General features: G+C 47.5%; 1 protein-coding gene across 3 annotated transcripts in view; it reads left to right on the forward strand.

Annotated features, from left to right (window-relative positions):
- The window catches only part of SLC22A4 (solute carrier family 22 (organic cation/zwitterion transporter), member 4), a 56,860-nt gene that overhangs the window by 17,301 nt on the left and 11,875 nt on the right, over nt 1-27,684 (forward strand). The window contains exons 4-10 of one of the 3 annotated variants that reach the window (XM_051843296.2): nt 4,345-4,516; nt 11,198-11,324; nt 15,341-15,441; nt 18,369-18,583; nt 19,437-19,619; nt 21,872-22,007; nt 25,033-25,979. In XM_051843296.2, coding sequence (XP_051699256.2) covers nt 4,345-4,516; nt 11,198-11,324; nt 15,341-15,441; nt 18,369-18,583; nt 19,437-19,619; nt 21,872-22,007; nt 25,033-25,114 — 1,016 coding nt within the window. In that variant the 3' untranslated portion in view covers nt 25,115-25,979. 3 annotated transcript variants of the gene reach the window in all.

The raw sequence follows: 27,684 nt of genomic DNA on the forward strand, positions 1-27,684 counted from the left end.
GAACCAGCCAGTTGCAGGAGGCTAGAAGCTGTAAGAAAACAGCAGAACTGCCCAAAAGTGTCATAGAATGGACACACTAGTGATGGTGCTGCCAGAGTGACACTGGTTAGGGAGGGAATCAGCACTCAGGACCAAAGATACTGGCCCTACCCCCGTGTGGCTGCCCCAGCAGCTCTGTTTCCCAGAAATGCTCTCAACTTGTCCAGTCTGCTCTTCCATCCCCATAACTAATGGCTGAAATGCATTCTACATGGAAAGTGACTGGCCCTCTGTCCTGGGTGATGCTTCAGTCAGTGCAGTGTTTCCTGGGGCTCCTAGTATCAACTCCCATGTGACACTGCTTTGGACATGCTGTGCCATTTAAGGCTTTGCTTCCTCTGACCGGCAAGACATTCCTGCTTTTAATAAGAATGTAGCCGGTGGCACCTTCCTTATACCTTTGGCTACAAGGAAGCGCAAGAAATGTGAAATCCAGCTTCGTCAATTCAGCAGCTTCTATCAGCTGTGCATTTTTCAAAATTTTTAAAAGATTTATTTTATATTTAAAAGGCAGAGAGTTACAGAGAGGGAGACACAGGGAAAGAAAGAGTGCTACCTTCTATCTCCTGGTTCACTCCCCAAATGGCTATGACAGTGCTGAGCTAGGCCAAAGCCAGGAGCCTTTAACTTCATCCTGGTCTACCACATAGCTGGAAGGTGTCCAAGCACTTGGGCCATCGTCTGCTTTCCCAGGCACATTAACAGGGAGCTGGATGGGAAGTGGAGCAGCCAGGACTCAAACCCATGCTCATGTGGAATGCCAGCATCATAGGTTGACCTGGTGCCTGGCAACAGTGGCCCTGTATTGAAATATAATTTTGTCTTAGTCTGCTTGGAATACCATTTTAAACAATGCCACAGTCTGGGTGACTGAAGCAATGGAAACTTATTTTTCCTCAGTTATAGAAATCCAGAATTAAGGTGCCGATGGAGTTCAGGTGTGTTGAGAACTCTCTCCTTGGGTTTTCCCTGTGTGCTCACATGGCCTTGCTGCTGTGAGAGAGCTCAGGTAGTGATGAGGAGAGGAAGGAGGGGCCGCTGTCTTCAAAGTCATCAGCCACATGGTTTGGTTCTTCCCCCAGGGCACACATTTTTAACTTTCCTTTACATTTTACTTTAGTGCTACCCTTATATCACTGTACTTCAATATAAGCTGCATCAAAACCTGCCAGGGATGAGGTGGCTACAAATCCATAGGACAAAGATCATCAGTGCAGTCGTTACTAATGACATGGGTCACAGATAGGAGGCAGGTAACATTGCTGAGTATACTTTTTATAACTGTATTTTTTGTTTTATTCAAAAGACAGAGTCAGAGACAGAAACAGAAAGAGAGATCTTCCATCCACTGGTTCATTCAAATGTCCCCCACAGCTGGGAGTGCACAAGGCTGAAGACAGGAGCCAGAAACCAGTCCAGGTTTCCCATGTGGATGGCAAGGACCCAGTGGTTGAGCATCACGCTTCCGCCCTCAGGACAAGTTAGCAGGAAGCTGGGATAGGAAACAGCCAGGACTTGAACCCAGACATTCTGACATGGGATGCAGGCATCCCAAGCAGCTTAACCACTGCTCCAGCCGTCCATCCCAGAAAGGTCATTTTGACCCCAGCGTTCTGCGCAGGCTTATAGATGAGAGTGGGGAAGCCCTGAGCAGGGGACATCTACTGATCTGATGGGAATTCTGGGTGTTTTCTGGGAGCACCAAAGTACTGCTGTCTTCTGTCATCCTTGTGGTCAAGTGCTCTGAAGTCTCTCTCATCCCCCTGGTGTGCAGCATACTGCAGATGTTTGGGGGGAAGGGAATAAGTACCCCTGAGTGCCTACCTTCTTGCCAGGCACTTCCCACCATCTCAGTCTTTACAACAGTCACTCTAGGAAGTAGGACTTAACAAAGCCACTTGGTAGCATTTTGGTGCCAAAGAGCCCGGCTCTGTCCACACGCCTGATGGAGGCATTCCCAGCTCAGGGATACTGGGCCCATCTCTATCCTGGCAGCGGCACCACCATCGTATCTCTCTCTCTCTCTTTTTTTCAAGATTTATTTATTTTTATGGAAGGCAGAGTGACAGAGAGGCAGAGGCAGAGGCAAAGGCAAAGGCAGAAAGAGAGAGATCTCCCATCCACTGGTTCACTCCCCAAATGACCACAATGGCCAGAGCTGGGCCTATCCAAGGCCAGGAGCCAGGAGCTTCTTTCAGGTCTCCGATTCAGGAGCAGGAGCCCAAGGACTTGGGCCCTCTCCTCCTGCTTTCCCATGCTATAGCAGAGAGGTGAATCAGAAGTGGAGCAGCCGGATCTTGAGCCAGCACCCATATGGGATGCCAGCCTTACAGCTTTTACCCACTATGCCACAGTGCCGGCCCCCTGTCTCGCCTCTTGAGCTGTGTCTCCTGCCAGCCTCTGTTGGCCATTCCTGCCATGTGGAATCGGTTGACTGACACAGAAGGGCCCTGATCTACCTGGAAGGGAGCCTGGCCTTCTCTGAATCGTGCCTCTTGGAGGCAGCACTCCGATTCAGGCAGAGGCCACGGCCCTGAGGGACGATCTGCAGGAATCCAGGCTGTTCTCCTGATGTCCCTCAGAGGGCCTGGGGCCTCAGCTGGCCCAAGGACCAGCCCAGGAAGGGAAAACACAAGTTCTCCCTACCCATCGGTCTCCCCTAGAGCCCCAGCTGAAGATGGCTTTGCAGGGCTGAGGCTCTGCTCCAGGCACTCTTTGCTTGGGACCTGGATCAGAATCCATAATTCAAACAGATCTGGTTCAGATTACACTACTTACTATGGTTGAGTGAATTCAGGCCACTGGCTTTAACTCTTTCAGTCTCAACTGATGATGTGTAAAACAGGAATAATATCAGCTCTTACATAATTGCCACAAAGAGACAAGGAGATTATGTATGCAAACCCTTAGCCTGGTTCCTGGCAAAACACTCAAAACATGCTAGGCTGGAAGATGATGATGATGATGATGATGATGACGACGACAATGACAATGGTGTCTGAGGAAGGGTGACTGCCCGCAAGTCAGAGAGCAGGGCGCAGAGGCAGCAAGGAATTGTTTAGGTTTATTCCATCCCTCTTGCTTGGTACTCAGAAGGCAGAGAGGCCAGCTGTCAGAGCTTCTGTCCCCTACGTGGACTCTGCAAGGTTACAACTGTTGTTCTGGTTCAGGCTTAGAGAGTCACCTGGCGCCCTAGTGTGTAACCTTTTCTCTTCTGTGACCGGGGTTATGAAGGTAGGTGGGAGCTCCCTGACTTTGCAACCCGACCAGACTGCGCTTTATCTGTGCCATGATCAGTTTCTCTGCCACTTCCCTTCTAAACCCCTGCTCAGGAATAAAGCACGCCCCTGCCCCGCCCCGCCCTGCCATCAGTTCCCCTCCTCCGTGTGGTAGCTAACCGAGGTTCAGGAGCCAGGGCACACAAGAAGATCTTTCATGAGGTAAGATCTGGAGTCCTGCCCATGTCCCCGAGCATGCCAGGTCCTATCTGGGTGGCGCTGGCAGCCCAGGATTCACCCTGGGCAGAGCAGAGCAGGAGCCATCAGCTGCTTCAGAGTCAGAACAGTACCTGCCAACACAAAGTCGTGGGCCTTAGAGGTGCTCAGGGAAAGCTTTATGGAACCCCCTGGGTATGTGGCCAGCTCCGGGGCCATGGGCTGCAGAGGCAGCAGAACAGCTCCTTCTTTCTTTCCTTGGTCTGAAGCTTGTGTCTGCCTGGGGCTGCCCTCCAGGCACGCTGTGGCCGTGCAGGAATCCAGCCCTGCGTGCCGGGGGCCCTGCCCCAGGCTCCTGCGCAGCCAGCTGGGTCCTGTTGACTTGTCAGGACTCAAGGGCAGGCAGGGGTGTCCTCAGGTGGTGGAGGAAACTAACTGTGAGCTACATACAGTCATCACCGGTTCCCTGGTGGTCCCCTGTCTGCCGAGGCGCAGCTGAGAGAAGCACTGATGGCACTGGTGTCCCGCACTGCTCTCTGCCTTTCCCGCTGGGCTCTTATCTCGGAAAGGTGGCGTTCTCAGAAGGGTTCTACCTCCTAGAGTGGGCGTAATATTTCTGGGACTCAGGATGGCCTTAAAAAATAAGTCTCTGGTTTGTTTTGCAATCTCCTGAAAACTCATCCTTCAGAGCCGCCTGGGGTCATCCCCTCTTCCTCCACTGACCGACTACCGCCGCTGCTCCTGGCCCTAGGCAAACGCCTTTTCCCTTTCCTCAGTGGTTGAAGTCTGGACTCCAGCTGCCGGATGGTGATAGAAACAGCACATATTAAAGTGGATTACAATGCTAATACTCCTCCCTTGTTTTGAACAGGAACAGAAATTCTTGGCAAGTCAGTTCGTATTCTATTCTCTACGTTAGGAGTGTGCACATTTTTTGCAGTGGGCTACATGCTGCTGCCACTGTTTGCTTACTTCATCAGAGATTGGCGGATGCTGCTGCTGGCGCTGACGGTGCCGGGGGTGCTGTGTGTCCCGCTGTGGTGGTGAGTGTGGCTCGTCCCAGCTGGGCTCTCTGCTGCAGGCGGGCACACCTGCAGCCGAGAACCTCCCACTGAGCTGGCCTGGGCTTGCGTGACCTCCACTGGGGCTTGCTCAGGCCTCTTTGTGGGTGGGCCTGTGTGCTGGGGTTTCAATCTGTGCCCCTCAATGCACTATTCTCAGGAATTCTAGTCCCTCCTGGACTCTCCCCACTTTTTTTTTTTTAAGATTTATTTATTTATTTGAAAGCACACATTACTGAGAGAGATTGAGAGAGAGAGAGAGAGAGAGAGAGGAGAATCACTCTCCAAATGGCCACAACAGCCAGGGCTGGGCCGGGCCAAAGCTAGGAGCCAGGGACTCCATCCCGGTCATCCATGGGGGTGCAGGGGCTCAAGTGCTTGGGCCATGTTGAGCTTTCCCAGGTGCATTAGCAGAGGACTGGATCAGAAGTAGAGCAGTCAGGACTTGAACCAGCACCCACATGGGATGCTGCAGTTGCAGGCATCAGCTTAAACCTCTGCGCCACAACGCAGCCCCTCTCCTCACACTCAGGCATTGCTGGTTGTTGTGTGGTGATGGTGGTGTTGCGTTTTGCTGTTTTTACTCTACCCCCAGATGTCATCCCTTTTCTTCCTCTAGTGCATCTTTTTCTCTGTTCAATTACAGTACGGTCAGCTCTCAGTATTTCTGGGCTCTGCATCCTCAGATTCAGCTAATTGAGAATGGAAAAATACATTTTTTTTTTTTGACAGGCAGAGTGGACAGTGAGAGAGACAGACAGAGAGAAAGGTCTTCCTTTGCCGTTGGTTCACCCTCCAATGGCCACCGTGGCCAGCGCACCGCGCTGATCCGATGGCAGGAGCTAGGAGCCAGGTGCTTTTCCTGGTCTCCCATGGGGTGCAGGGCCCAAGCACCTGGGCCATCCTCCACTGCACTCCCTGGCCACAGCAGAGAGCTGGCCTGGAAGAGGGGCAACCGGGACAGAATCCGGCGCCCCAACCAGGACTAGAACCTGGTGTGCCGGCGCCGCTAGGCGGAGGATTAGCCTAGTGAGCCGCGGCGCCGGCCAAAATACAGCTTTAAAAAAAAAAAAAATTCCATCTGTGGCGCTGAACGTGTACAGACTTTTTTCATTATTCCCTAAACAATATGTAAACACCTACTTACCTAACATTTGCACTGGACTAGGTATTACCTGTATCTAGAGATGACTTGAAGTATGCAGGAGGATATGTGGAAGTCAAATGCCATTTTCTAGACAGGACTTGAGCATCCTCAGAGCTTAGTGTCTGTGGAGGGTCCTGGAATTCCCCATGGGCACCGAGGAACACCATAAAGTAATTATAAGCAATGATAACTCCAAGGTGTGCCTGTTCGCCTGCTTTATCTTGAAGAGTGAGAGAATTTTTTTTAAAGATTTATTTAACTGAAAGTCAGAGTTACACAGAGAGAGGAGAGGCAGAGAGAGAGAGAGAGAGAGAGAGAGAGGTCTTCCATGCAATGGTTCACTCCCCAGTTGGCCACAACTGCCGGAGCTGTGCCGATCCAAAGCCAGGAGCCAGGAGCCAGGAGATTCCTCTGGGTCTCCCACGTGGGTGCAGGGGCCCAAGGACTTGGCCCATCTTGTACTGCTTTCCCAGGCCATGGCAGAGAGCTGGATCAGAAGAGGAGCAGCCGGGACTAGAACCTGTGCCCATAGGGGATGCTGGTGCTTCAGGTCTGGGAATTAACCCGCTGCGCCACAGCACCGGCCCCAAAGTGAGAGAATTAATTTGTTTAATGAGTTGTTAGAGAAGGGCTCTCTTTCCCCCTCCCATCCCTACAACTTAATTTTGACCTAACATTTATGGGAACAGCAGTGTTTGGAGATTCTGGTCTCAGTCTTACCCAACGTAATTATCTGGTGGGGGCGGATCTCACGTGAGAGAACAGATTAAGAATAATGGAATAAGGTCCCAACCATACCTCCTTTTTTGTGATTTGCCAGTTCTTTGCTTTTTCACATTTAAGCAAGTGGAAAGAGGATTTCTACCACTGGTGGATCTGGTACCTGCCCCTGTTAGTTCTTCTTGGTCTGCTTTTATTAAATCAAAATCCAGTTTTATATCAGTGACTGGTCTTACTGCACTGCTTGATTTGTATCTGCTTACATATGATACAAGTTTCTTTGATCATTTTTTGACCCATTTCTTTGATCATAGACTTGACCTTGAGGCTGCCCTCCCACACCCCACCTGGAAGTTAGGTCTGGAATGTCCTTGATCCCTGGTCCTTGCTGTAACTCTTTGGCCACTGTACAGATTGACAGGTCTGACCAGGTGGCTCTGGCTAGACCACCCAAGCTACTGTCCTTTTATGTCCTCCAAGACTACTACACTTTTCCAGTGTAAACTCTTGGCATGGAGTGGAAAAGGCATGTTTTTCTTTTTCTTCCTTTCTCCCATAGAATTTGAGAGAGCATTATTTAAAAGTTAATATTATTTTGATTTGGAGGTTTCTCTGGGAGCTCAGTCTGAGGTCAAGAGTGCCGTGTGAGAGTCAGTCCAGAAACACCACCCCAGACTTACAGGGGCAGAGTTGTTTTCTGGATTGAGAGCATCATCATAATCATCATCATCATCACGCCCTTTGTCCCTCTCTCTGCGATTGCTTTTGAATTTGTCAGAAAACGTGGAGTGACCAGATATTCTCTTTTTTTATTTTTTATTTTTATTTTTTATTTTTGTCAGGCAGAGTGAACAGTGAGAGAGAGAGACAGAGAGAAAGGTCTTCCTTTTTGCCATTGGTTTACCCTCCAACGGCCGCCGCGGCCGGCGCACTGCGGCCGGCGCATCGCACTGATCCGAAGCCAGGAGCCAGGTGCTTCTCCTGGTCTCCCATGGGGTGCAGGGCCCAAGCACTTGGGCCATCCTCCACTGCACTCCCGGGCCACAGCAGAGAGCTGGCCTGGAAGAGGGGCAACCGGGATAGAATCCGGCGCCCCGACTGGGACTAGAACCCGGTGTGCCGGCGCCGCAAGGTGGAGGATTAGCCTATTGAGCCACGGTGCCGGCCCCAGATATTCTCTTAAGACACAGGCAAGATATTCAAATACTTTTTTCTGCCTCTTCACACGATTGATTTTTTTTGTGGTTTATCTGATGTATATGAAAGGTAGAAAGAGACAGAGAGATAAAGACAAATCTTTATCTACTGGTTTACTCTCCAGATGTACTTGACAGCCATGAATGAAGGGCCAGGCTGAAGCTGGGAGCCCAGAATTCAATCCGGGTCTCCCACACGAGTATCGGGGACCATCACTTCCTGCCTCCTAGAGTGCACATTAGCAGGAGGCTGGAATGGAGGGTGGAGCTGGGACTCACACCCGTGTGCTCTGCTATAGGCAGTGGGTATCCTAAGTGGCAGCTTAACTGCTGTACCTAATGCCCAACCTTCAAATGAATGTTTTTAATCATCTCTGTTCTCTGGCTTTAGTTGTCACTTTGGCCTAAGAAAGCAATACTTTCAAAATATTTTAAAATCAACCTGATCACTGTATGAGTTTATCTGAAACAGAGGGAGGGAGAGAGAATAAACTGCAGAGCTCTGATGACCACAATGAGGATGGTAGCAATTGGCTCAGCTCAGGACCATGTCCCACAGCATGGAGCAGCTCTGATGGGTGTCCACTGCCCATCCTCTCCCCCTGCCCTGAGTTCCCAGAGGAGAAGGTCCATCCACAAAGAGCTGCTCACTTGACCCCAAGGAGAATTCTTCCTACTGTTGCCTACAGGCTGACGCATGAGTGCTCCCGTTTATGGTGGGCACCCAATTCCAGCCCAGGACTGCCTCAGAGAGAGGGCAGCACTAACAAACTAGGTGTTCAACTTGAAAGTTTAGCCACATACTTGTCATTTTCCTATGGAAACTAAATGGCTTACTTTTTTTTTTTTTTTTTAATTTGACAGGCAGAGTTAGACAGTGAGAGAAAGAGAGAGAGACAGATAGGTCTTCATTTCATTAGTTCATCCCCCAAATGGCCGTTATCTACGGTGCTGCACTGATCCAAAGCCGGGTGCTTCTTCCTGGTCTTCCATGCGGGTGCAGGACCCAAGCACTTGGGCCATCCTCCACTGCTCTCCTGGGCCTCAGCAGAGAGCTGGACTGGAAGAGGAGCAACTGGGACTAGAGCCCAGTGCCCATATGGGATGCCGGCACCGCAGGTTGAGGATTAACCAAGTGAGCCAAGGCGCCAGCCCCTAAATGGCTTACTTCTGAACATCTTGTCCTTGAGGGCAGGACTTCCTGAAACAGTGATTGGCAGTCACTGGACTGGGATGATGGGGTGACATTCAGATCTACTGTACACCCTGCTCATTTATGTGACACAGACTCTCCAGCAACTCCCTCACCATGTATAATCTGAATTAAATCTACACAGAGAACATAGTATGCATTCGCATGTAGCACTCCATCAACTTTTGAAATGATCAACTAGACTGGTTTGTTGTTGTTTTTAAGATTTATTTATTTGAAAGGCAGAATAACAGAGAGAGAGGGAGATACAGAGAGAAAGAAATCTTACATCCACTGGTTCACTTCCCACATGACAGGACTAAGCCAGGTTGAAGCCAGCAGACTGGAGCTCCACCAGGGTCTTTCATGTGGGTGCGGGGCCCAAGTACTTCAGCCATCTTTCACTGCTTTCCCAGACACATTAGCAGAGAGCAGGATCAGAAGCAGAGCAGCTGGTACTTGGCGCTCCAATATGGATTGCTGGCGTCACGGGTGGCAGCTTAATCCACTGCGCCACTCTGCTGGCCCCTAGACTTGAAATTTTGTGCACCTGAGAAAACCAAGGCAGTTCAAGAAGTGGATTTCCCAATGTCCCTGGAATTTTCAGTGAACTAGAAATGAGAGGGAAATTTGAAGCGAGCCCCTGCAGATGTCTCAAGTTTCCTTTCAAAGACCTGGCAGTGAAAGGTCACAGGTGTGAGCAGCTGGGGTGGGGAAGCTGCACACTAAGAGTCAGAGCCTGTAGAAAGACAAGTGTGGTCCTGGTAGGTATAACGTGGCTGGGGAGAGACACTTCCCAGCAACAGAGGTGTGTGTGAAGCACTCACGTGTGCGGTGGCTGCTCGTCAGACCTCTGCGTGTTGTCTCATGTGGTAGCCGCCAGTTGAGTGCAGCTCTTTAAGGTAAAAAGTAATTAGGTGTTCATTTCTGAGTCCCAGTAGCCACACTATCGCAATGACCACATGTGGGTGTGGCTACTGTACTGGACAGCACAGATATAGGACATTTCAGAAGCTGGACAAAGGAGCTCTAGTTAGGAAGGTAGTGACCTAACATCGTCACAGTTCCTATGGGAATCTTCCAAATCAATCAAGGGAATCTTCCAAAAAATGCAGAAAGGGCTCGTTTTTTCTTTTATTATTATTATTATTATTATTTTTGACAGGCAGAGTAGACAGTGAGAGAGAGAGACAGAGAGAAAGGTCTTCCTTTGCCGTTGGTTCACCCTCCAATGGCCGCCGCGGCCGGCGCGCTGCGGCCAGCGCACCGCGCTGATCCGATGGCAGGAGCCAGGAGCCAGGTGCTTTTCCTGGTCTCCCATGGGGTGCAGGGCCCAAGCACCTGGGCCATCCTCCACTGCACTCCCTGGCCACAGCAGAGAGCTGGCCTGGAAGAGGGGCAACCGGGACAGAATCTGGAGCCCCGACCGGGACTAGAACCAGGTGTGCCGGCGCCGCAAGGTGGAGGATTAGCCTAGTAAGCCGCAGCGCCGGCCAAGGCTCGTTTTTTCAACCCATGTGCTGCTAGGCTGAGGAAGGGAGTTGCAGGTTGGCCATTTGTCACGTTGGGTTTCCCTCTAAGCTAATTCCCAGTGTAGCATTGCAGCCTATTCATTATAGGAGGCCTCCGTATTTGCTACTTTTAATCTATTTTCTAGGATAACTAAGTACTGACAAATAGGTAAGGAAAGCAAGAGAATGGCTCAGAGGGTCTAAAAAATAAAACTTAGGCAAGGAGAAAAGCCTTACATTTGTAGCAGTATTTGAGCTTGAGTTATAAATGTGTATACACTATCTAAGTTAAAAAATTAAGGGTTGAGACTTTAAAAATAATAATAATAAAAAGGATCACATTTTTCAAAACCCAGTTTGTCACTCGCTGACCAGGGAAACTTTAAAAGCCACAGGGACATCTAAAGGAGGCCCAGTGCCCTCACCTTTTTCTCTCATTTCAGGAGGTTTTAGGGGGACACGAGTGCTCTGGGCTTTACCCAGTAAACTTGTGACCATCCCCAGCTCAGGTACCAGGAATCCTCCAAAGCATGGACATGCCAGGAAGATGGTTTCTCCTCTTGGGGGACTTAAATCTACTGGCTGTGCTTCTTTTAGAATAGCCCTGCCTATGCACTGGCTCAAATGTACCCATAGATAAGTCACCCTTTATGGTCTGGGCTCAAGCACAACTGATAACCAGTCTTGTGATTAGATCTAAAGTTTAAAACTTGAAGATGCTTTTATTTATTCCTATGATCCAGTGGAAATCTTTGGGAGATTCTCTCCCAATTAACCATAAAAAGAAACAAAAAACTAAAATTTTATTAAATTAAAATGATATGGGGGCAGCTTATAGTTAATAGTGTCACTCCCTGCTGCAGTGAAAAGGTATAAACTATTAAAAATTAATTCTAGGTTTATTCCTGAATCTCCACGGTGGCTGATATCCCAGAGGAGATTTAAAGAGGCTGAAGAAATCATCCGAAAAGCTGCCAAAATGAACAAGACAGCAGTACCAATGGTGATATTTGATCCTGTGGAGGTGAGTGTCCTCAGGTGTTTCCTGTGAGTACCAGCTATGCATTCTTGGCTTTATGGAATTTAGTTGAATTCAGTATTTGTTAAGTGCCCACAGTGTACCAGGCATTGTACTAGATCTTAGGAACATAATTGTGAATACATTTTGAGATACAATGCATCTGAAAGGGCTGTTTAAGAATTAAGTCCTGGTCTGGGCATTTGGTGGAGTGGCTAAGACACCACTTAGGACACCAAGAGTGCCCTGGTTTCAGTCTCGGCTCTGCTCCCAATTCCAGCTTCCTGCTGATGCATACCCTGGAGGTAACAGGTTATAGCTCAAGAACTTGGGCCCCAGCCACCCACATGGGAGATGTGGATTGAATTCTTGGCTCCTGGCTTCAACCTGGCCCAACCCCTGTTGTGCAGGCACTTGGGGAGTGAACCAGTATACAAGAGATGTCTGCTTTCAAGTAAATAAATCATTTTTAAAAATTAAATGCAGCAGTATATATAAACTGCTTAGCAAACAGCAAATGTTATTAAATATTAGTTGCCTTTGGCCGATGCCGCGACTCACAAGGCTAATCCTCCACCTTGGGCGCTGGCACACCGGGTTCTAGTCCCGGTTGGGGCGCCGGATTCTATCCCAGTTGCCTCTCTTCCAGTTCAGCTCTCTGCTGTGGCCCGGGAAGGCAGTGGAGGATGGCCCAAGTGCTTGGGCCCTGCACCCACATGGGAGACCAGGAGGAAGCACCTGACTCCTGGCTTTGGATCAGCGTGCCGGCTGCAGCAGCCATTGGGGGGTGAACCAACGGAAAAGAAATACCTTTCTCTCTGTCTCTCTCTCTCACTGTCCACTCTGCCTGTCAAAAAAAAAATATTAGTTGCCTTCACTTTGTAAATTTATCTCCACCTTTTTATTTGCGTTGCTTCAGATCACTGACTCAGTTATGTACTGATGATAGGTAAATGTGCACATTAAGTGGAAAAAAGCGTTTGAGAGCTGGTCCACCCTTGGTTCCGTCCTGTGCTCAGCCTTCCCAAAGCCTGCTGAGGCTCTGTGCTTATCTTTAGTATTGCTGTGTGTCACGTGTGGAGCCATAAGGCCTGTGAGCCCAGGCTCGGGGACTCTCCCCAGAGGTGGTGGCTGTGAGGAGGAGCTGGTAGTTCATGGCAGCAGCCGTGCAGTCTAATGGTTAGTGAAGATACACGGTGTGCTGTGCCCAGTGCTAGACCCTAGAGAAAACAACAAAAATAAGGTGCAGCCCTTATACTAAAGGAGCATAGAATGTTATGAACGGGGCAAAGAGAATACACTGAAGAGATAAATGATGACATCAGGGAGGTGACGTTGGGCCAGCAGTTAGAGAAGGAAAGCAGCGTGGCTTGAAGGCTGAAGAGGCAGGTGCAAGCCAGGGAGGACAGTAAGATTCACTGCGATGACTGCAAAAGATGGAGCAGGGTGTTCCGGGCTATAGCAGTGGGGGCTGCTCAGGATCCTGGAAGATTCTGGTGGCTGCAATGGTTGTGTGTGTGCCCTGCGCAGAAGTGTGCACTCAGCTTCCCCAGAAAGCAGACTGTGGAAGAAGCGGGTGTGCTGTGCTCTGCCTGGGGCCTTCATCCACCCCTGGCCTGCAGGACCTTCTCCTGAAGCAGGTGCCCTAGAGGCTTAATTACAGTGGCTCTGAACCCGAGCTCTCAGGGAGATAACAGGAAAAAGTGTCCCTTAATCCTTTGCCTTTCAAACCCTGAAGTCCGTTCCCAGGCTTAGTCATTTTCATTGGAGGTAAAAACAACAGTGGGAGTTCTGAAAGTGTCTGCCCTTCAGGGCTCTGCTGAGTGTTTGTTGGTATTTATTGGGATGTGACCTGATTGTTATCATTGAGAAACTTCCAGTCTGGTTGTAGAGATGAAATGAGAGCAATTCTAACATAGATAAGAGATACACAGTGATGGGTAAGATAGAATGAAGTCCAGGGCCCAGTCACATGCTCTGACCACGCCTTGCTTCTTCCAGCTGAACTTGCCCATTGAGCCTGACATGGACAAGCCTCCCTCCCACTGAGTGCTTTCCTGCTGCTCTGTCATTTCCCCCGCTCACCTCCCAGGACCAGATCCTGTTCAGGAGGTGCAGAACCCTGTGCCAGCACATGCAGCTGTCCACAGTGGCAGCGAGGAGCCCACCTGGTAGCATAGTTGGCTCAGATGACACTCGTACTGATCTCACTAGTAGATACTGTTAGCAGCCTGCTTTTCAGGAGAAGGTAGTAACTTGCTTAGGAGCACCCAGCCATTGAGCTGGGATTGGCAACCAGGGCCTCTGGTGTGAATGTGAGTGTTCTTAACAACAGTGCTCTGCGTTCTTTGTGTTAGAGACAGGGCAGACAGGAAAAAATATAGAGCAGCTCCACTGTAGAAAGTGACTGGAGTGTCCCTCATTGCAGATGAAGCGCCTTCATCTTGCTCATGGTACCTGACCCAAGGATATTTTATAGGAATATTCCTGTCCTGTTGTTTGGAAACCCTGCTCATCAACAGTTATCCAAGGAGCTTTAAAAATATGGATTCACCAGGCTCTGAGCCCCAGGAGGGTCAGGATAAGCAGGCCCAGGGTGGGGCCTGGCAGTCTGCTCTATAACAAGAGCCCTGGGGAAGTGCCAAGTGGGAGCAGGGTCTGAACCACAGGTTCTGTCTGTGTGCAGCAGCCTCAGGACCCTCCATGAGGACTTCTTTGTTGTAGTGATGTGGTTATGCCGCAGGGGCTGGAGCTAGGTATTTCTCCAGGTAGCACAATAGAGAAAAGACAGTCTGGCTGTGAACTGGTGAGTGTGCGATTCCCATGAAAAGACAGGAGCTAATACTTGGGGAGCACCTGCTCCAGAGGCAGCCCCAGCGCCCTCACTCTGTAGCAGGCACTTCTTCACCTGCTTTGCTACACCACAGGACCAGAGTCCTCGCGCTTCCTCTCCAAGAGATTTCCCACCTCAGAGCTTTGCAACTTTTATTTTAGCATCAATTCTTACCAGCCTGGTTACCCAGATTCATAGCTCAAGGAAGTTAATATAAGTGGATTTAAAAGGGGGAGAAATGGTATGATGCCACTTAGGATGCTTGAGTGGCAGACCAAAGAGCCTGAGTCTGAGTGCAGCTCCTCTCCCAATTCCGGCTTCCTGCCAGTGCGGATGCAGCAGGCAATGGCTCCAGTACTTTAGTCCTTCCCACCCACATGGGAGAGCTGCACTGAGTTCCCAGCTTCAGCTTCAGCCCAGTTCCAACCACTGTAGGTATTTGAGGAGTGAACCAGTAGATGGAAAGATTCTGTGTATATATGTGTGTATGTCATGCCCCCCTTCGAATAAGTAAACAAAACAGATACAACCTCAAGACAGTTTGGGGCTATGTGACCCTACCTACCCAGTAGACCCTAGGATCCTAGGTCAGTGTAATAGAGCCATCCACAGTGAGACCGTGAGCCAGGGAAGGCTACGGGAGCAATCAGGCTTTGTGTAGGGGACACTGGAGCTGATGTTACATATTTCAAAGGCCAGAGACAGGCATTTGGTGCAGCAGCTGGTTCACTGTTTGGGACTCTCACTTCCCCCATTGGAATGCCTGGGGCTACTGTGCTTCCGATTCGGTTTCTTGCTAATATACACCCTGGGAAATAGCAGATGATGGCTCAAGCAGGTGGATTCCTGCCACCCAAATGGAGTTCTGGGCTCCTGACTTCCACCTGTTCTAGCCCTGGCTATTGCTAGTATTTGGGAAGAAACAGCATATGGAAGATATCTCTGTCTCCCTATATCTCTTTCCTTGTGCCTTTCAAATAAAAAAAATTAAAAATGAATCACTTGCATACATGGGCGCATTTTAAAGTGTTAGAGTAATCATTGAATTATGTAGATGCCCTTATTCCCCTCAGTTTCCAGACTTCTAAGCATATTCAAGGTGACGTGAGAGTAGCGTGTGTAAGTCATTCCTGTGCGTCATGGCCAAAGATACTTCCTCTTAATCTCATGCTTATTTGCATTATTTTAGCTACAAGAGCTAAACCTCCTGAAGGAGCAGAAAGTTTTCATCCTGGACCTGTTCAGGACGCGAAATATCGCCACAATGACCATTATGTCTGTGCTGCTCTGGTAAGTAAGGAGTGATCTGGAAGTGCAGGTGTGCAGCACCTAAGTATGCAGCCCGTTGTCCTTCCCTCAGGGAAACACACAAAATACGACGAGTGAGTGCCAAGTTAATTAGAAATGTCTTCTTTCAGTTCATGGCACTGGATACAAGCCATGGTGTTCAGGTCTGCAGTGCTGGGACCCTCAGGAGAAGGGTTCCCTTCCCTCCTACCTTTATGGGATGCAGACTAATCTGCCCTGGGGGACAGATGCTCCTTCAGCTCCTGCTTCCTGAAGCTGATCCAGCCACCAACTCCGGTTAAGAGAACCTGAGTCCCCCCTGCCTGGCTTAGCGTCTTGCTCAGCTTTTTACACCTGCCAACAGCAAGAAGCAAGGGCTTATGTGGCACACAGATAATGAACTGACTTTTTAGATTAGATATAATAGTGTGTCTGCCAAGAAATGAAGAAGAGGGACTGGTGCTGTGGCATAGTGGGTAAAACCGCTGCCTGCAGTGCCAACATCCCATATAGGCAGTGGTTTGAGACGTGGCTGCTCCACTTCTGATCCAGCTCCCTGCTAATGCACCTAGGAAAGCAGATTAAGGTGGTCCAAGGATTTGGGCCCCTGGACCCATGTGGGAAACCTGAAAGAAGCTCCAGGCTTCTGGCTTTGGATGGGCCCAGCTCTAGCTATTGTGGCCATTTGAGGAGTGAACCAGCAGGTTGAAGACCTTTCTCTCCCTCTGCCTCTGTTTCTGCCTCTCTGTCACTCTGCCTTTCAATTAAATAAATAACATCTTTTTAAAAAAGTAATAAGGAATAAATGAAGAATAAGAAGAAGAGCCCGTGTAGCCCATGGTGGTCAGCAGAACTGGCAGGTGCAGGCTGCAGCAAGTCTATTCTTAGGGCCATCCTGTTTTGCAATGAGAAGTCAAGGAAAGAGAGTATGCCTCAGAATTCAGCAAGTATGTCGCAGGCTTATGGCCTTCCTCACTGAGGGCTGCCTCATCTTCATACGTCACAGACCTCACAGACGCAGACCCATCTCGGGCAGCAGTTCTGCCTGAGCTGCCTCTGTGGCTAAACATGAAAATCATCATGACCCCTCCAGCAATAAGCTTTTGTTTTTGTTTTGTTTTATTCCTTATGCTACTCCACGTGGTACAGTCTGTATAAAAATAAATCCAGTGAAGTTTCTGAAAACATCCATGCTAAGAATAAGCAGATTCTCCAGGGGATTCCGTAGCACAGTTATTTCTTCTCACAGAGGAGTTTCTCTGTGCGCGTTAGTTGGGGCACAGGGTGTGCACTCTGCCTTCAGTGATGTTCTAAAGCATTCTGAAACCTTCACTTTTCTCCCAAAATGAGTTTTACTAGATCAGAATTACTAGATGTTGACCTCATAGTATCACCTGTGTGTATCTGCTCTTATTTTTAAATAATGAGATCTGGATTTTGTACTCGCTGATGAGACTGACTTTTTTTTCTTCTGATAATAACAGCTCTAAGGAATGAAGAGGTACAAACTAGTCAGGAAATAGTGCGGTTTGAAATCAACCAGTGGGGACTGGTTACTATTGAATACTGGTGTGTGTAGACCGGTACTATCCAGTAGAACTTTGTGCAGTGGTGGAAATGTTTTACATCCATGTTGTCCAGTACAGCAGCCACTGGCCAGGTGTGGTGGTGAGTCCTTGCAGGGTGACTAATTTGACTGAGGAACTGAATTTGAAGTTCTATTTTTCACTTTTAAAAATTTTAGTTTTCATTTGTATAATTAAACTTTTTTTAGAGATTTATTCATTTATTTGAGGGGCAGAGTTATAGAGAGAGGGAGAAACAGAGAGGTCTTCCTTCTGCTGGTTTACTCTCCAGATGGCTGTAAAAGCTGGAGCTGGGCCAATCCACAGCCAGGAGCCAGGAGCAGGGACCAAGCACCTGGGTCATCTTCCACTGCTTTTCCCCACCCATTAGCAGGGAGCTGGACTGGAAGTGGAGCAGCTGGTACTCAAACTGGCACTGCAGGCAGAGGCTTAACCTACTATAACACAGTGCTGTCCTAAACTTTTTATTTTTATTTATGTGAAGGGCAGAGAGACAGACGGATCTCCCATCACTGTTTCAGTTCCCAAATGCCAACTACAGGCAGGACTGGATGAAGCCAAAGCCAGGAACAGCAAACTCAGTCCAGGTCTCCCATGTGGGTGGCAGAGACTAGAGGACTTGAGCTGTCAGCAGCTCCCTCCCACAGTGTGCATCAGCAAGAATCCGGAACTGGGAACAGAATCAGCCCTCAAATCCAGACATTGCAGTATGGGATGTGGTTGTTCCAAGTGGCATCTTAACTATTGGGCCAAACACCAGCACCTATTTAAAATTTTTTTTAATTATTTATTTGAAAGTCTGAGTAACAGAGAGAGAGAGGGAGGGACACACACAGAGGAAAGATTGAGAGAGAGAGAGAGAGAGAGAGAGAGAGAGAGAGAGAGAGAGAGATCTTCCATCCACTTGTTCATTCCCCAGATGGCTGCAACATCAGGGGCTGGGCTGGGCTGGGCTGGGCTGGGCTAAAGCCAAGAGCCAGGAGCCAGGAGCTTCTTTTGGGTCTCCCATGTGGGTGCAGGGACCCAAGCACTTGGGGCATCCTCTGCTGCTTTCCCAAGCACATTAGCAGGCAGCTGGATCTGAAGTGGAGCAACTGGGACGTGAAACTGGAATCAGCTCCCAGATGGGATGCCAGCATTGCAGGTGGCTGTGGCTTAATGCATTGCACCACAATTCTATCCTCCCTTACTTAAACTTAAATAGCCACATGGGTCTAGTGACTGCTCAGAGACAACAAGGTTTAGGTATTTTATAGACTACCTTGAAATTTTAGTGTGACTAAGGCCATCCTTTGGTCATTTTATCTGGTTTTTTTTTTTTTTTTTTTTTTTTTTATCTTTCAGGATGCTAACGTCTGTGGGTTACTTTGCTCTGTCTCTCAACTCCCCTAATTTACATGGAGATCCCTACTTGAACTGTTTCCTCTCAGCCTTGATTGAAGTCCCTGCTTACATTACAGCCTGGCTGCTGCTGCGCACCCTGCCCAGGCGCTATATCATAGCAGGGGTGCTGTTCTGGGGAGGAGGTGTGCTCCTCTTAATTCAGCTGGTGCCTGCAGGTAAGCAATTAACCAGAGTGAACAGCTTCCCAGAACAGACCCAGGCATGGCTGGGCCATTTGTGTATGAGTCACTGCTCCTTGTTTTGCAGCCTTGACATCAGAGACCATTCACAGGTCAGTTAGACAGGTGATTGCTCATTATGTAATTTTCCATGTTCAAAGCAACCACTTGAGTCAGCTTTCGAGAAGTCACCAGTGAAAGGGAAGAGTCACCCAATCATACCGCTTTCTTGGAGTCAGTCATGATTCCCACTTTCTTGAATTTTTCTCAGTGTTTTGAAACCTTTTCTCTGAGATATACGTTCAAGTGTTGGAGCTGGAAGCACATGCTGGCTCCAGGCTAAATGCACTGATTCTGCGGTCTGAATCATGAAGAAGTTAAATAGCACGCAAAGCGGTATCTGCTTCCTTCTCTCCTTATGAGTAACTTTCTCATATTATGGAAGCGTTAACTCAGTACATTACTGATACAGGAAATACATGGAAATCTGCACTGCTTCATAACAGGAAACAAGATGAAAAGGATTAGCCCTTTTCTTCCAAAATTAAACTTAACTATATTAACATGTTATCAGTTTACTGTGGAACTCTTGAAATAAATAAAAAACAAATGGACAAAGGTCACTAGCTGTGTTAATGACCTAGAGTAACAGCAAGCAAAGTGCAAAGGCACTCTCATGCTCCATCTTTGTCCATGTCTAATTATTAGGACATTTGAAGAGAAAGTGCTGTTTTGGGAAGACCACACATTGATAAAATCATTCCCAATGAAGCAGAAAAGGACAATTAAAGCAACTGAGTTTAGTGTCGCTTCTAAAAGCAGTCCTGTTTACACTGGGTCTCTTTTCCAGATTATAACTTCGTGTCCATTGGTCTGGTGATGCTGGGGAAATTTGGGGTCACTTCTGCCTTCTCCATGCTGTATGTCTTCACCGCAGAGCTCTACCCAACCCTGGTCAGGAACATGGCTGTGGGGGTCACATCCATGGCCTCCAGGGTGGGCAGCATCGTCGCTCCCTACTTCGTTTACCTGGGTGAGATGCACCTCGTCCTTCTGTTCTTTCTTTAAATCTACTTTAAATATAAAAGTGATAGATTTGCATTGTGAAAAATTCAAATGGCATGGAAAAATACAAGTTTACCTCTCCTCTTCCAGCTGTCTGAATTGCCTAGAAGTAGCCAATATTAATGGTTTGCTGGGTAGCCCTTCAGTCATTGTTTTGCATAGCCTATATATGTGCAAACACATATAGATAAACATGCAAATAAATTATATGTAGCAACTTTTTAAAGCTTAACATTGAAACAGAATATCCTTTTCAATGGATATATTCTGTTCTTTTGCCATCTTTTTAATAAACAAAGTCTTCCAATATACATGCATAAATAATTTATTTAAATACACTCCAGAGGCTGAGCATTTAGGTCATTTCTGGGTTTTTGCTATTTATTTTTAAAGATATATTTATTTATCTGAAAGGCAGAGTTACAGAGAGACAGAGGTAGAGAGAGAGAGGTCTTCCATCCAATGGTTTACTCCCCAGATGGCCACAATGGCTGGAGCTGTGCCGATCCGAAGCCAGTGGCCAGGAGCTTCCTCTGGGTCTCCCACGCAGGTGCAGGGGCCTAAGGACTTGGGCCATCTTCTACTGCTTTCTCAGGCCACAGCAGAGAGCTGATCAGAAGTGGAGCAGCCAGGACTTGAACTGGCACCCATATGGGATGCCGACACTGCAGGCTGCGGTTTTACCCCCTATGCCACAGTGCTGGCCCCGGGTTTTTGCTGTTAAGGTTGAACATCCCTAATGTGAAAATCCCAAATCAGAAACTTTGTGAGCACAGAAACTTCAACAGCCTAGGGTAATACCACAGAAGGGCTTCAACAGGATTCACTGGGATGTAGGATCTGGTACTTCACACCCAGTCCTCATTAAAGACTGTACTGGTGGGAAATGTGGACACACCTTCTCATTCTTTCTAGTCACCTACTGCTTCCAACTCACCTACACTCCCTAAATCCCAGAGAAGACTCTTGTGCATCCTTGCAGACAAAGAGAAACATTTTCCAAAGAGAAACCCCCCACACCCGGACGGAGAGAGTACATCGCGCAAGGTGGAGTCAGCTTTCCTTTCACACTCTGGCTGCTCAGCTCGCTGGTGGGGCAGGAGGAGGGAAGGCATCGGTGCCTGATAGGCAGAGTCCAAGAAAGAGCTTTCAGCTCCCCAGCAGCCTGTGCAGTTAACAAAGTAACATGTGATCTCCATGCAGAGGGAGGCAGAATGAGGGTCTGTGATTCTCCTGAGTAAGGCCCCATAAGCAAGAGGGGGAGGAGGGCTGTTCCTATTACATGTAGAAACAAGACATAGAATGCTGCAAAGAGAAATCTGGGGTGGGCATTGTAGCATAGTGGGTTAAGCTGCCACCTGTGATGCCAGCATCTTTTATGGACACTGGTTCCAGTCCTGGATACCCCAGTTTCTATCCAGCTCCCTGCTGATGCACCTGGGAAAGCAGCAGACACTCCAAGTGCTTTGCCTTCTATACCCATGTGGGAGACCCAGATGAAGCTCCAGACCCCTGACCGGGCTCTGATTGTTGCAACTATTTGGGGAGTGAAACAGCAGATGGAAAAATTTCTCTCTCTGTGTCTTTCTCTCTCTGTCTCTCTGTTATTCTGACTTTCAAATAAATAAATAAATAAATATGTTTTATTTAAAAATGAGAGATAGAAAAACCAAATCCAAGTGCATATCAGTCATCATTTATCAGTTCACACACTATGTTTTGGTGTGTGTGTCTGAGATTCTCATGACTCTATGTACCTAGCTCTCCCCTGCAGCTATCTGCTGTAGGCAAAAGCAGAGGCCACCCTTCACTCAGAGTGACCAGACCTGCCCTGAAATATCCCAGCCTACCTCTTCCCCTTGATGTCTTCCCAGGCCTCCCCTCTCGTCACCTCCACCTTTAGCAGGGAACTTGGGGAGGAGAGACTTCTGTCACACATGATTCAGCAGTGGTTTAGATGATACTAGTTGATAGAAAAGTGAAAAACCTTGTGACAATGTGAAATCAAGCAGATAAATTATTATAGAAATGCAAAGACAACAACATATGCAATCAAAGAAACTGCTGTTTGCTTGTTTTTTTTTTTTTTTCCCTTCTGAAAGCAGATTGAAAGCTGCTCTTAAACCCTACTTGTCACGTTCACAAATTGAATTTAGGACTTCAAAAGCATCCAGAGAGTTCCTGTGTTGACCTGATGTTCCCATGTTCGCCGCCCCACAGGTGCTTACAACAGAATGTTGCCCTACATCGTCATGGGCAGTCTGACTGTCTTCATTGGAATTGTCACCCTGTTTTTCCCTGAAAGTTTTGGAATGACTCTACCGGAGACCCTAGACCAGATGCAGAAAGTGAAAGGGTAAGTGGGACTTAACCAAAAGATACCAGATCCCTCGGTAGAAGGCGTTTGCTGGGATACCTAGATAGAGCGGAATGGATGGGCGGTGAGTAGAGAACAGCCCTATCAGATAATAGCATACGTTGTCAAGCAGTGGGAATTAACACAGTGCGGTGATGGCCTGGGCATAGAAATCAATGGAATGGGGCTGGTGCTGTGGCACAGTGGGTTGAGCTGCTGTCTGCAGTGCTGGCATCCCCTATAGGCACCAGTTCAGGTCCCAACAGCTCCACTTGCAGTCCAGCTCCCTGCTAATGCACCTGGGAGAGCAGCAGAAGATGACCTTGGTGCTTGGACCCCTGGCTCCTGGCTTTGGCCTGGCTCAGCCCTGGCTATTGTGGCCATTTGGGGAGTGAGCCAGTAGATGGAAGATATTTATCCCTCTGTCTCTCCCTTTCTCTCTGTAACTCTGACTTTCAAATAAATAAATAAATTTGAGAGAGAAAGAGAAAGAGAGAAATCAATGGAATAGAATACAAATCAGGAAAATTAAAAATGCAAGAATTCCGTGTGTGATTAAAAGCAGCTCAAAATCAGTGGGGCAAAAGTTAGATTTTTTTCAGTAAAAGATGTTAGAACATTTGGCCAGACATCTTGAATCATTAAAATAGTTGAACCATAAAAAAAATCAAGATGCATTAAAGAAAGATTAAAAATTTAGGCCTAAAATGTAACAAAAATATAAATATTTTTATAACCTTAGAGAAAGTATTTTTGACCATAATGTGAAAATCAAACAGCCATAAGGAAAAGATTGATGTACCCATTATATAATTTTAAAAACTATTGACAGGGCCGGAGTTGAGTCTAGTGGTTATGACACCAATCAGGATTCCTGCATCCCATACAGTAGTATCTGGATTTGATTCCTGGCTCCAGCTCCTGATTCCAGCATCCTGCTGATGTGGTTCCTGCAAGGCAGCAGTGAATGGCTCAAGTAGTTGGGTTTCTGCACTCACACGGGAGACCTAGATTGAGTTCCCTGTTTGTGGCTCCAGGCTGGCTCAGCCCTACTCACTGGGGGTATCTGGGGAGTGAACAATCAGATCAGAGCTCTTTGTCTTTCTTGCTCTCTCTTTCTCTGCCTCTAAAATAACTTTAAAATATATTTTCTTAAATTATTGGCAAGGTGAAAAAAAGCCAACATTAATAAGTCAAGGAAAAATACTTGCTATAGACATAAGTCTAATATACAGAATTTACAGAAAGCCTTTCAGTGGGAAAAAAGACAAACAATTAGAAAACTGGTAAAGAACATGAACAGGCAGTTTATGGAAGAGGAAACTTAAGTCTGCAGTATACTTATGGGGAAAACTTACACTAAGAAATGCATATTAAAGCAATTCAGTTATCATGCTTGGGCCTGTACATTTGTGCTAGTTTTTCTTCCTGATGCCAACCAATTTTGACACCTGTTGGGTATCCTATAATTAATTTAAATGCGGACAAAAACACCTGTATCTCACCTGACAGGGTTAATAACTCAGGGCCACGATCTCGCCCTCACTTCAGATGCCAGGTGCAAAATTGTGTCCCCAGGTTACCCATACTTCCTGTCTCACTTGGCTGCAAAGTCTGGGGTTCCCACAGTTCCCCTCCTGAGGCCTGATTATTTGCCAGTATGACCCACAAAACTTGAAAAAATGTTTTCCTTACAATTAGTAGTTTATTAGCAAGGCTTCAAATGCACAGCCTTATAAAGAGGTAAGTAGGGCACAGTTTAGAAGGCTACTGAGTGCAGGAGATTCTGCCCCCTGGAGTTGGGGTGCACCACCCTCCGGGCACACGGATGGGTTAGGCGATTCAGTGGTTCCCAGACCCGTCCTCATCATTTAATTGTTACTGAACTTTCGTATTTCCATCCATCGTGGGAATATTCTGTGTGGTTGTCGTGAGTTAGGTAAGATAAGATGTCTTCAGCTCCAGGCCACAGAGAAGTCCATGTGTGAATGTAGTCTGATCCCTGACGGAATCTGGACAGCAGCCGGTGCCCAGTTCTGAAAAGTCATTGTTTTCTAATGATGTAATAACTCCTGCAGTCTCAACTTCAGTTACTGAAAACCTCATGCTTACCCCAGTAGCCTTCCCTCAAAAACCTCCTGAAGGAGTTTCAATTCCAGGCTTGGGGCAGGTGTTTGGCCTGCTAGTTATGCTGCTGGTGGGGACACCCATGTGAATGCCTGGGTTCAGTACTTGGCTTTGGTTCCTGATTCCATCTGCCTTCTAACATGCACCCTGGAAGGCAGCAGAGATGAAAGTAGTTGGATTCCTGCCACCATGTGAGATTTGCCTTGAGTTCCCAGGTCTCACCTTCAGCCTGGCCCAGTCCTGGCCATTGAGGCCATTTGGGGAGTGAACCAGCAGATGGAAGTGCTCTCTTCTCGCTCCTTCTCCTCTCTCTTTCGCTCACCCTTTCTGTCTCTCAAATTAAAAACAAAACAAAACAAAACAAAATTTTAAAGATTTTTATTTATTTGAGTTACACAGAGAGAGGCGAGGCAGAGAGAGAGAGACTGAGAGAGAGAGATAGGTCTTCCATCCAGTGGTTCACTCCCCAATTGGCCGCAACGGCCAGATCTGCACTGATCTGAAGCCAGGAGCCAGGAGCTTCTTCCGGGTCTCCCACATGGGTGCAGGGGCCCAAGGACTTGGGCCATCTTCCACTGCTTTCCCAGGCCATAGCAGAGAGCTGGATTGGAAATGGAGCAGCCGGGTCTCGAACCAGTGCCCATATAGGATGCCAGCGCGTTAGGCCAGGGCATTAACCCGCTGTGCCACAGTGCTGGCCCTAAAAAAAATTTTAATAAGTAGTGGATTTTATGCTTAAATGAGAAAATGGCCCCAGATGCTCAAAGCCATAATATACGAGACCTGTATTCATAAGGTTCTTGTCATTGTTCAAATAATGATTGATTGATTGATTGAGGAAATGTTTTTCAGTGTCTGGCATTTTGAGGAGGTAAGTTTTGAATATTTCATTTTCTAGAGCAACAATTTTATTTTCAGGTTCAGATCTGGGAAAAAATCCAGAGATGCAAGAGAGAGAGGAGAAAATCCGAAAGTTCTAGTGACTGCGTTCTGATAAAACTTCTCCCCTGTTTGAGCAAACTGAAAATCAGAGACCGTAAAGAAACCAGAGCCCACCCCCTCCCCGAAGAAATGAACTGTGACAAGTAACACGAAGATGGGCCTTGCTGTGGAGAAACGGCTGTCTTGTGGGGGACTCTGGACCACTCTGCCAGATAAGCTCATTCTTAGAAACAACCATCTCTAGAGTCCTCCTTAATAACGAACTCAATGAAATGAAGCTTACAGGATTTTTTGAAAAGGACTAGTAAAATCCATACCAAGATTAACATTCATTTCCAAACATACAGATACTATCCAAACAAAACAAACGTCATTGGATGACCACAGCTTAAACGACAACAGCATGTGTGTGCATGTACAAACGTGTGTACATGGGAATGGGAAGGTGTGCAGGTGGTTTTTGACATTCACTCATATCCTGCTATGACTGAATGATTCCGTGGGTCCGGTTGCATGCCATATCTCCATGGAAAACACTACATTGTTGCTGACGTGTCCACTGTAGTTAGGGCTGAGATGGTTGCTTCTACAAGGAACTCGGAACAGACCTTTAGCTCGTCCATATACCCTAAACAACATAACAAGTATTTACATTGTAGTAGATCTTATAAGCCATCTAGAGGCTATTTAAAGCATATTGAAGGTGTGAACAGGTTGTGTGGGAATGCCACATCAGTTGACGTGAGAGACTTGAGCATCTTGGATTCTGGTGTCTGTGGGGGCATTGCCTTCACAGTACTACATACTGAGCAATGACTGTATGTGGTATCCTTAACCAGAAAATGTTATACATTCCTTGTGGGTCAATCAATGTGTCAGAGAAATAAATAAGTAAACAAACCACTCCTGCTCTCTAGCCTTACACTCCACACAGAACACTCCTGTGAGCACATGTGTGTGCATGTGCGTGTGTGTGTGTGTGCGCACGCCCGGTTAGGAGTATGTTCCTCATACACCAAGCAAGTCTCCAGCAGACACCTGTAATTTAGCACCACTCGAATGGTGTCAGATCCCTCGGGATTGAGGGCTCAATCCCACAAGACTGCCCTTGCTTCACATGCTGATCACCACACCAGGCCACTGTCCTCCTGACCAACTGACTACAAGCCAAGGACCCCTTCCTTGGGTTCAGTTACTTGGCTAGGATGATTCACAGAACTCAGGGAAACACTGGTGTTGGCCATTTTATTATGCAGGCCTCCAAGAGCCAGATGGACAGGCGCAAAGGGTGAGATCTGAAAGGGGCTTGGACACAGGCATTCCTGTCCCTGAGACACTGGGGTGCACCCCTCCCCCACCCCAGGCTGCGGCTGCAGTCACCACCCTACTCCACTGTCATTTGGCTTTTCTAGTTGCCAGCCCCATTCTGAGGCTGTCTAGGGGCCCCTCCCTTAGGAACCTCACTAGCATAAACCAGGGGTTGTTATAGGGGTTCATTATGAGCAACAAGACATGATCCCAACACTCAGGGGATTCCAGGGCTTTTAGGAGCGCTGTCATTGGGACTAGGAACAAAGATCAGAGACATGGTGTTCCACACTGGCAGATAGAAATAGTATTTTACAGGTAAAAATGCAACAAGAGATCAAGTAGCATGGCTCATCTGCTTTCCAGAAAGGAGCAGGGCCATTCCCCAGTTTCAGCAGCTAGAGAAAGTCACTCGTGCACGCTTGCCTGGACAGTGGTTTTTCTGAGCGCAACACGGTTAACCCGTTAGCACATCTTGGGCGGCAGCATGCTCATGGGTAGAGTCACACTTCTGCTGTGCCGCTGGGGGTCCTCACCTCCTAAAAATAACTATTGCCAGATGCAAACTTCCTCTATCAACCTGTCTTTCAGAGGATCCTTTCATGGAACATCTTGATAAACAGCCATCACTTCTAGATCCTTACATGGAATTAGGACCATTATTCTGATTAACTTGGAATACTCCTTTGTATTGTAAATACAATACTCCTTTGTATTTTATTTCTGAGACACATTTTATATCCAGCATGCTAACACACTGATCCTACTTTTTTTGATTCTTATTTACAATCCATGAATTGTCTTAGAACAGTTTATGATTGATCACTGGGGATGTAGGGCCACAGGCTCGGCTGCCCCCTGTTTTTCTTTCCCTCCCTGTCAGCCATCGAGCAGGTCAACAATCTCCCCAAAAGCTATCCTGGGACTCGCCAGCCACCGGCAGTGACTGTCCACCTCTGTGCTGTCCTAGTTCCTGGGGCCCTGGCTCAGTCACCCTTCTATGTGGCATTGAGTCCTGGGAGACCAGGGACCTAGCTTTTTATCCCCCCCAGTGCTGTGTAGCTTAGTGCTGTGATAAGTATATATTTTTAATTAAAATACAAATTTTATTTAAATAAAATTTTTAATTAAAATACCTTATAATTTTAAGCAGTGAAAATACTGTTTGATATATACATGTTTGAATTTTTGGACACCCAATATTACTCTTAAAGTTTCTTCCAAATATAAAAAATAAGGATGTGCTGTTTAACCTCTATTAGTATTTTTATAGGTGTTTTGTAATTTGTAATAGTAAGAG

Source organism: Oryctolagus cuniculus, chromosome 6 (assembly GCF_964237555.1).
Source record: "Oryctolagus cuniculus chromosome 6, mOryCun1.1, whole genome shotgun sequence".
In the NCBI taxonomy this organism is placed as follows: Eukaryota; Metazoa; Chordata; class Mammalia; order Lagomorpha; family Leporidae; genus Oryctolagus; species Oryctolagus cuniculus.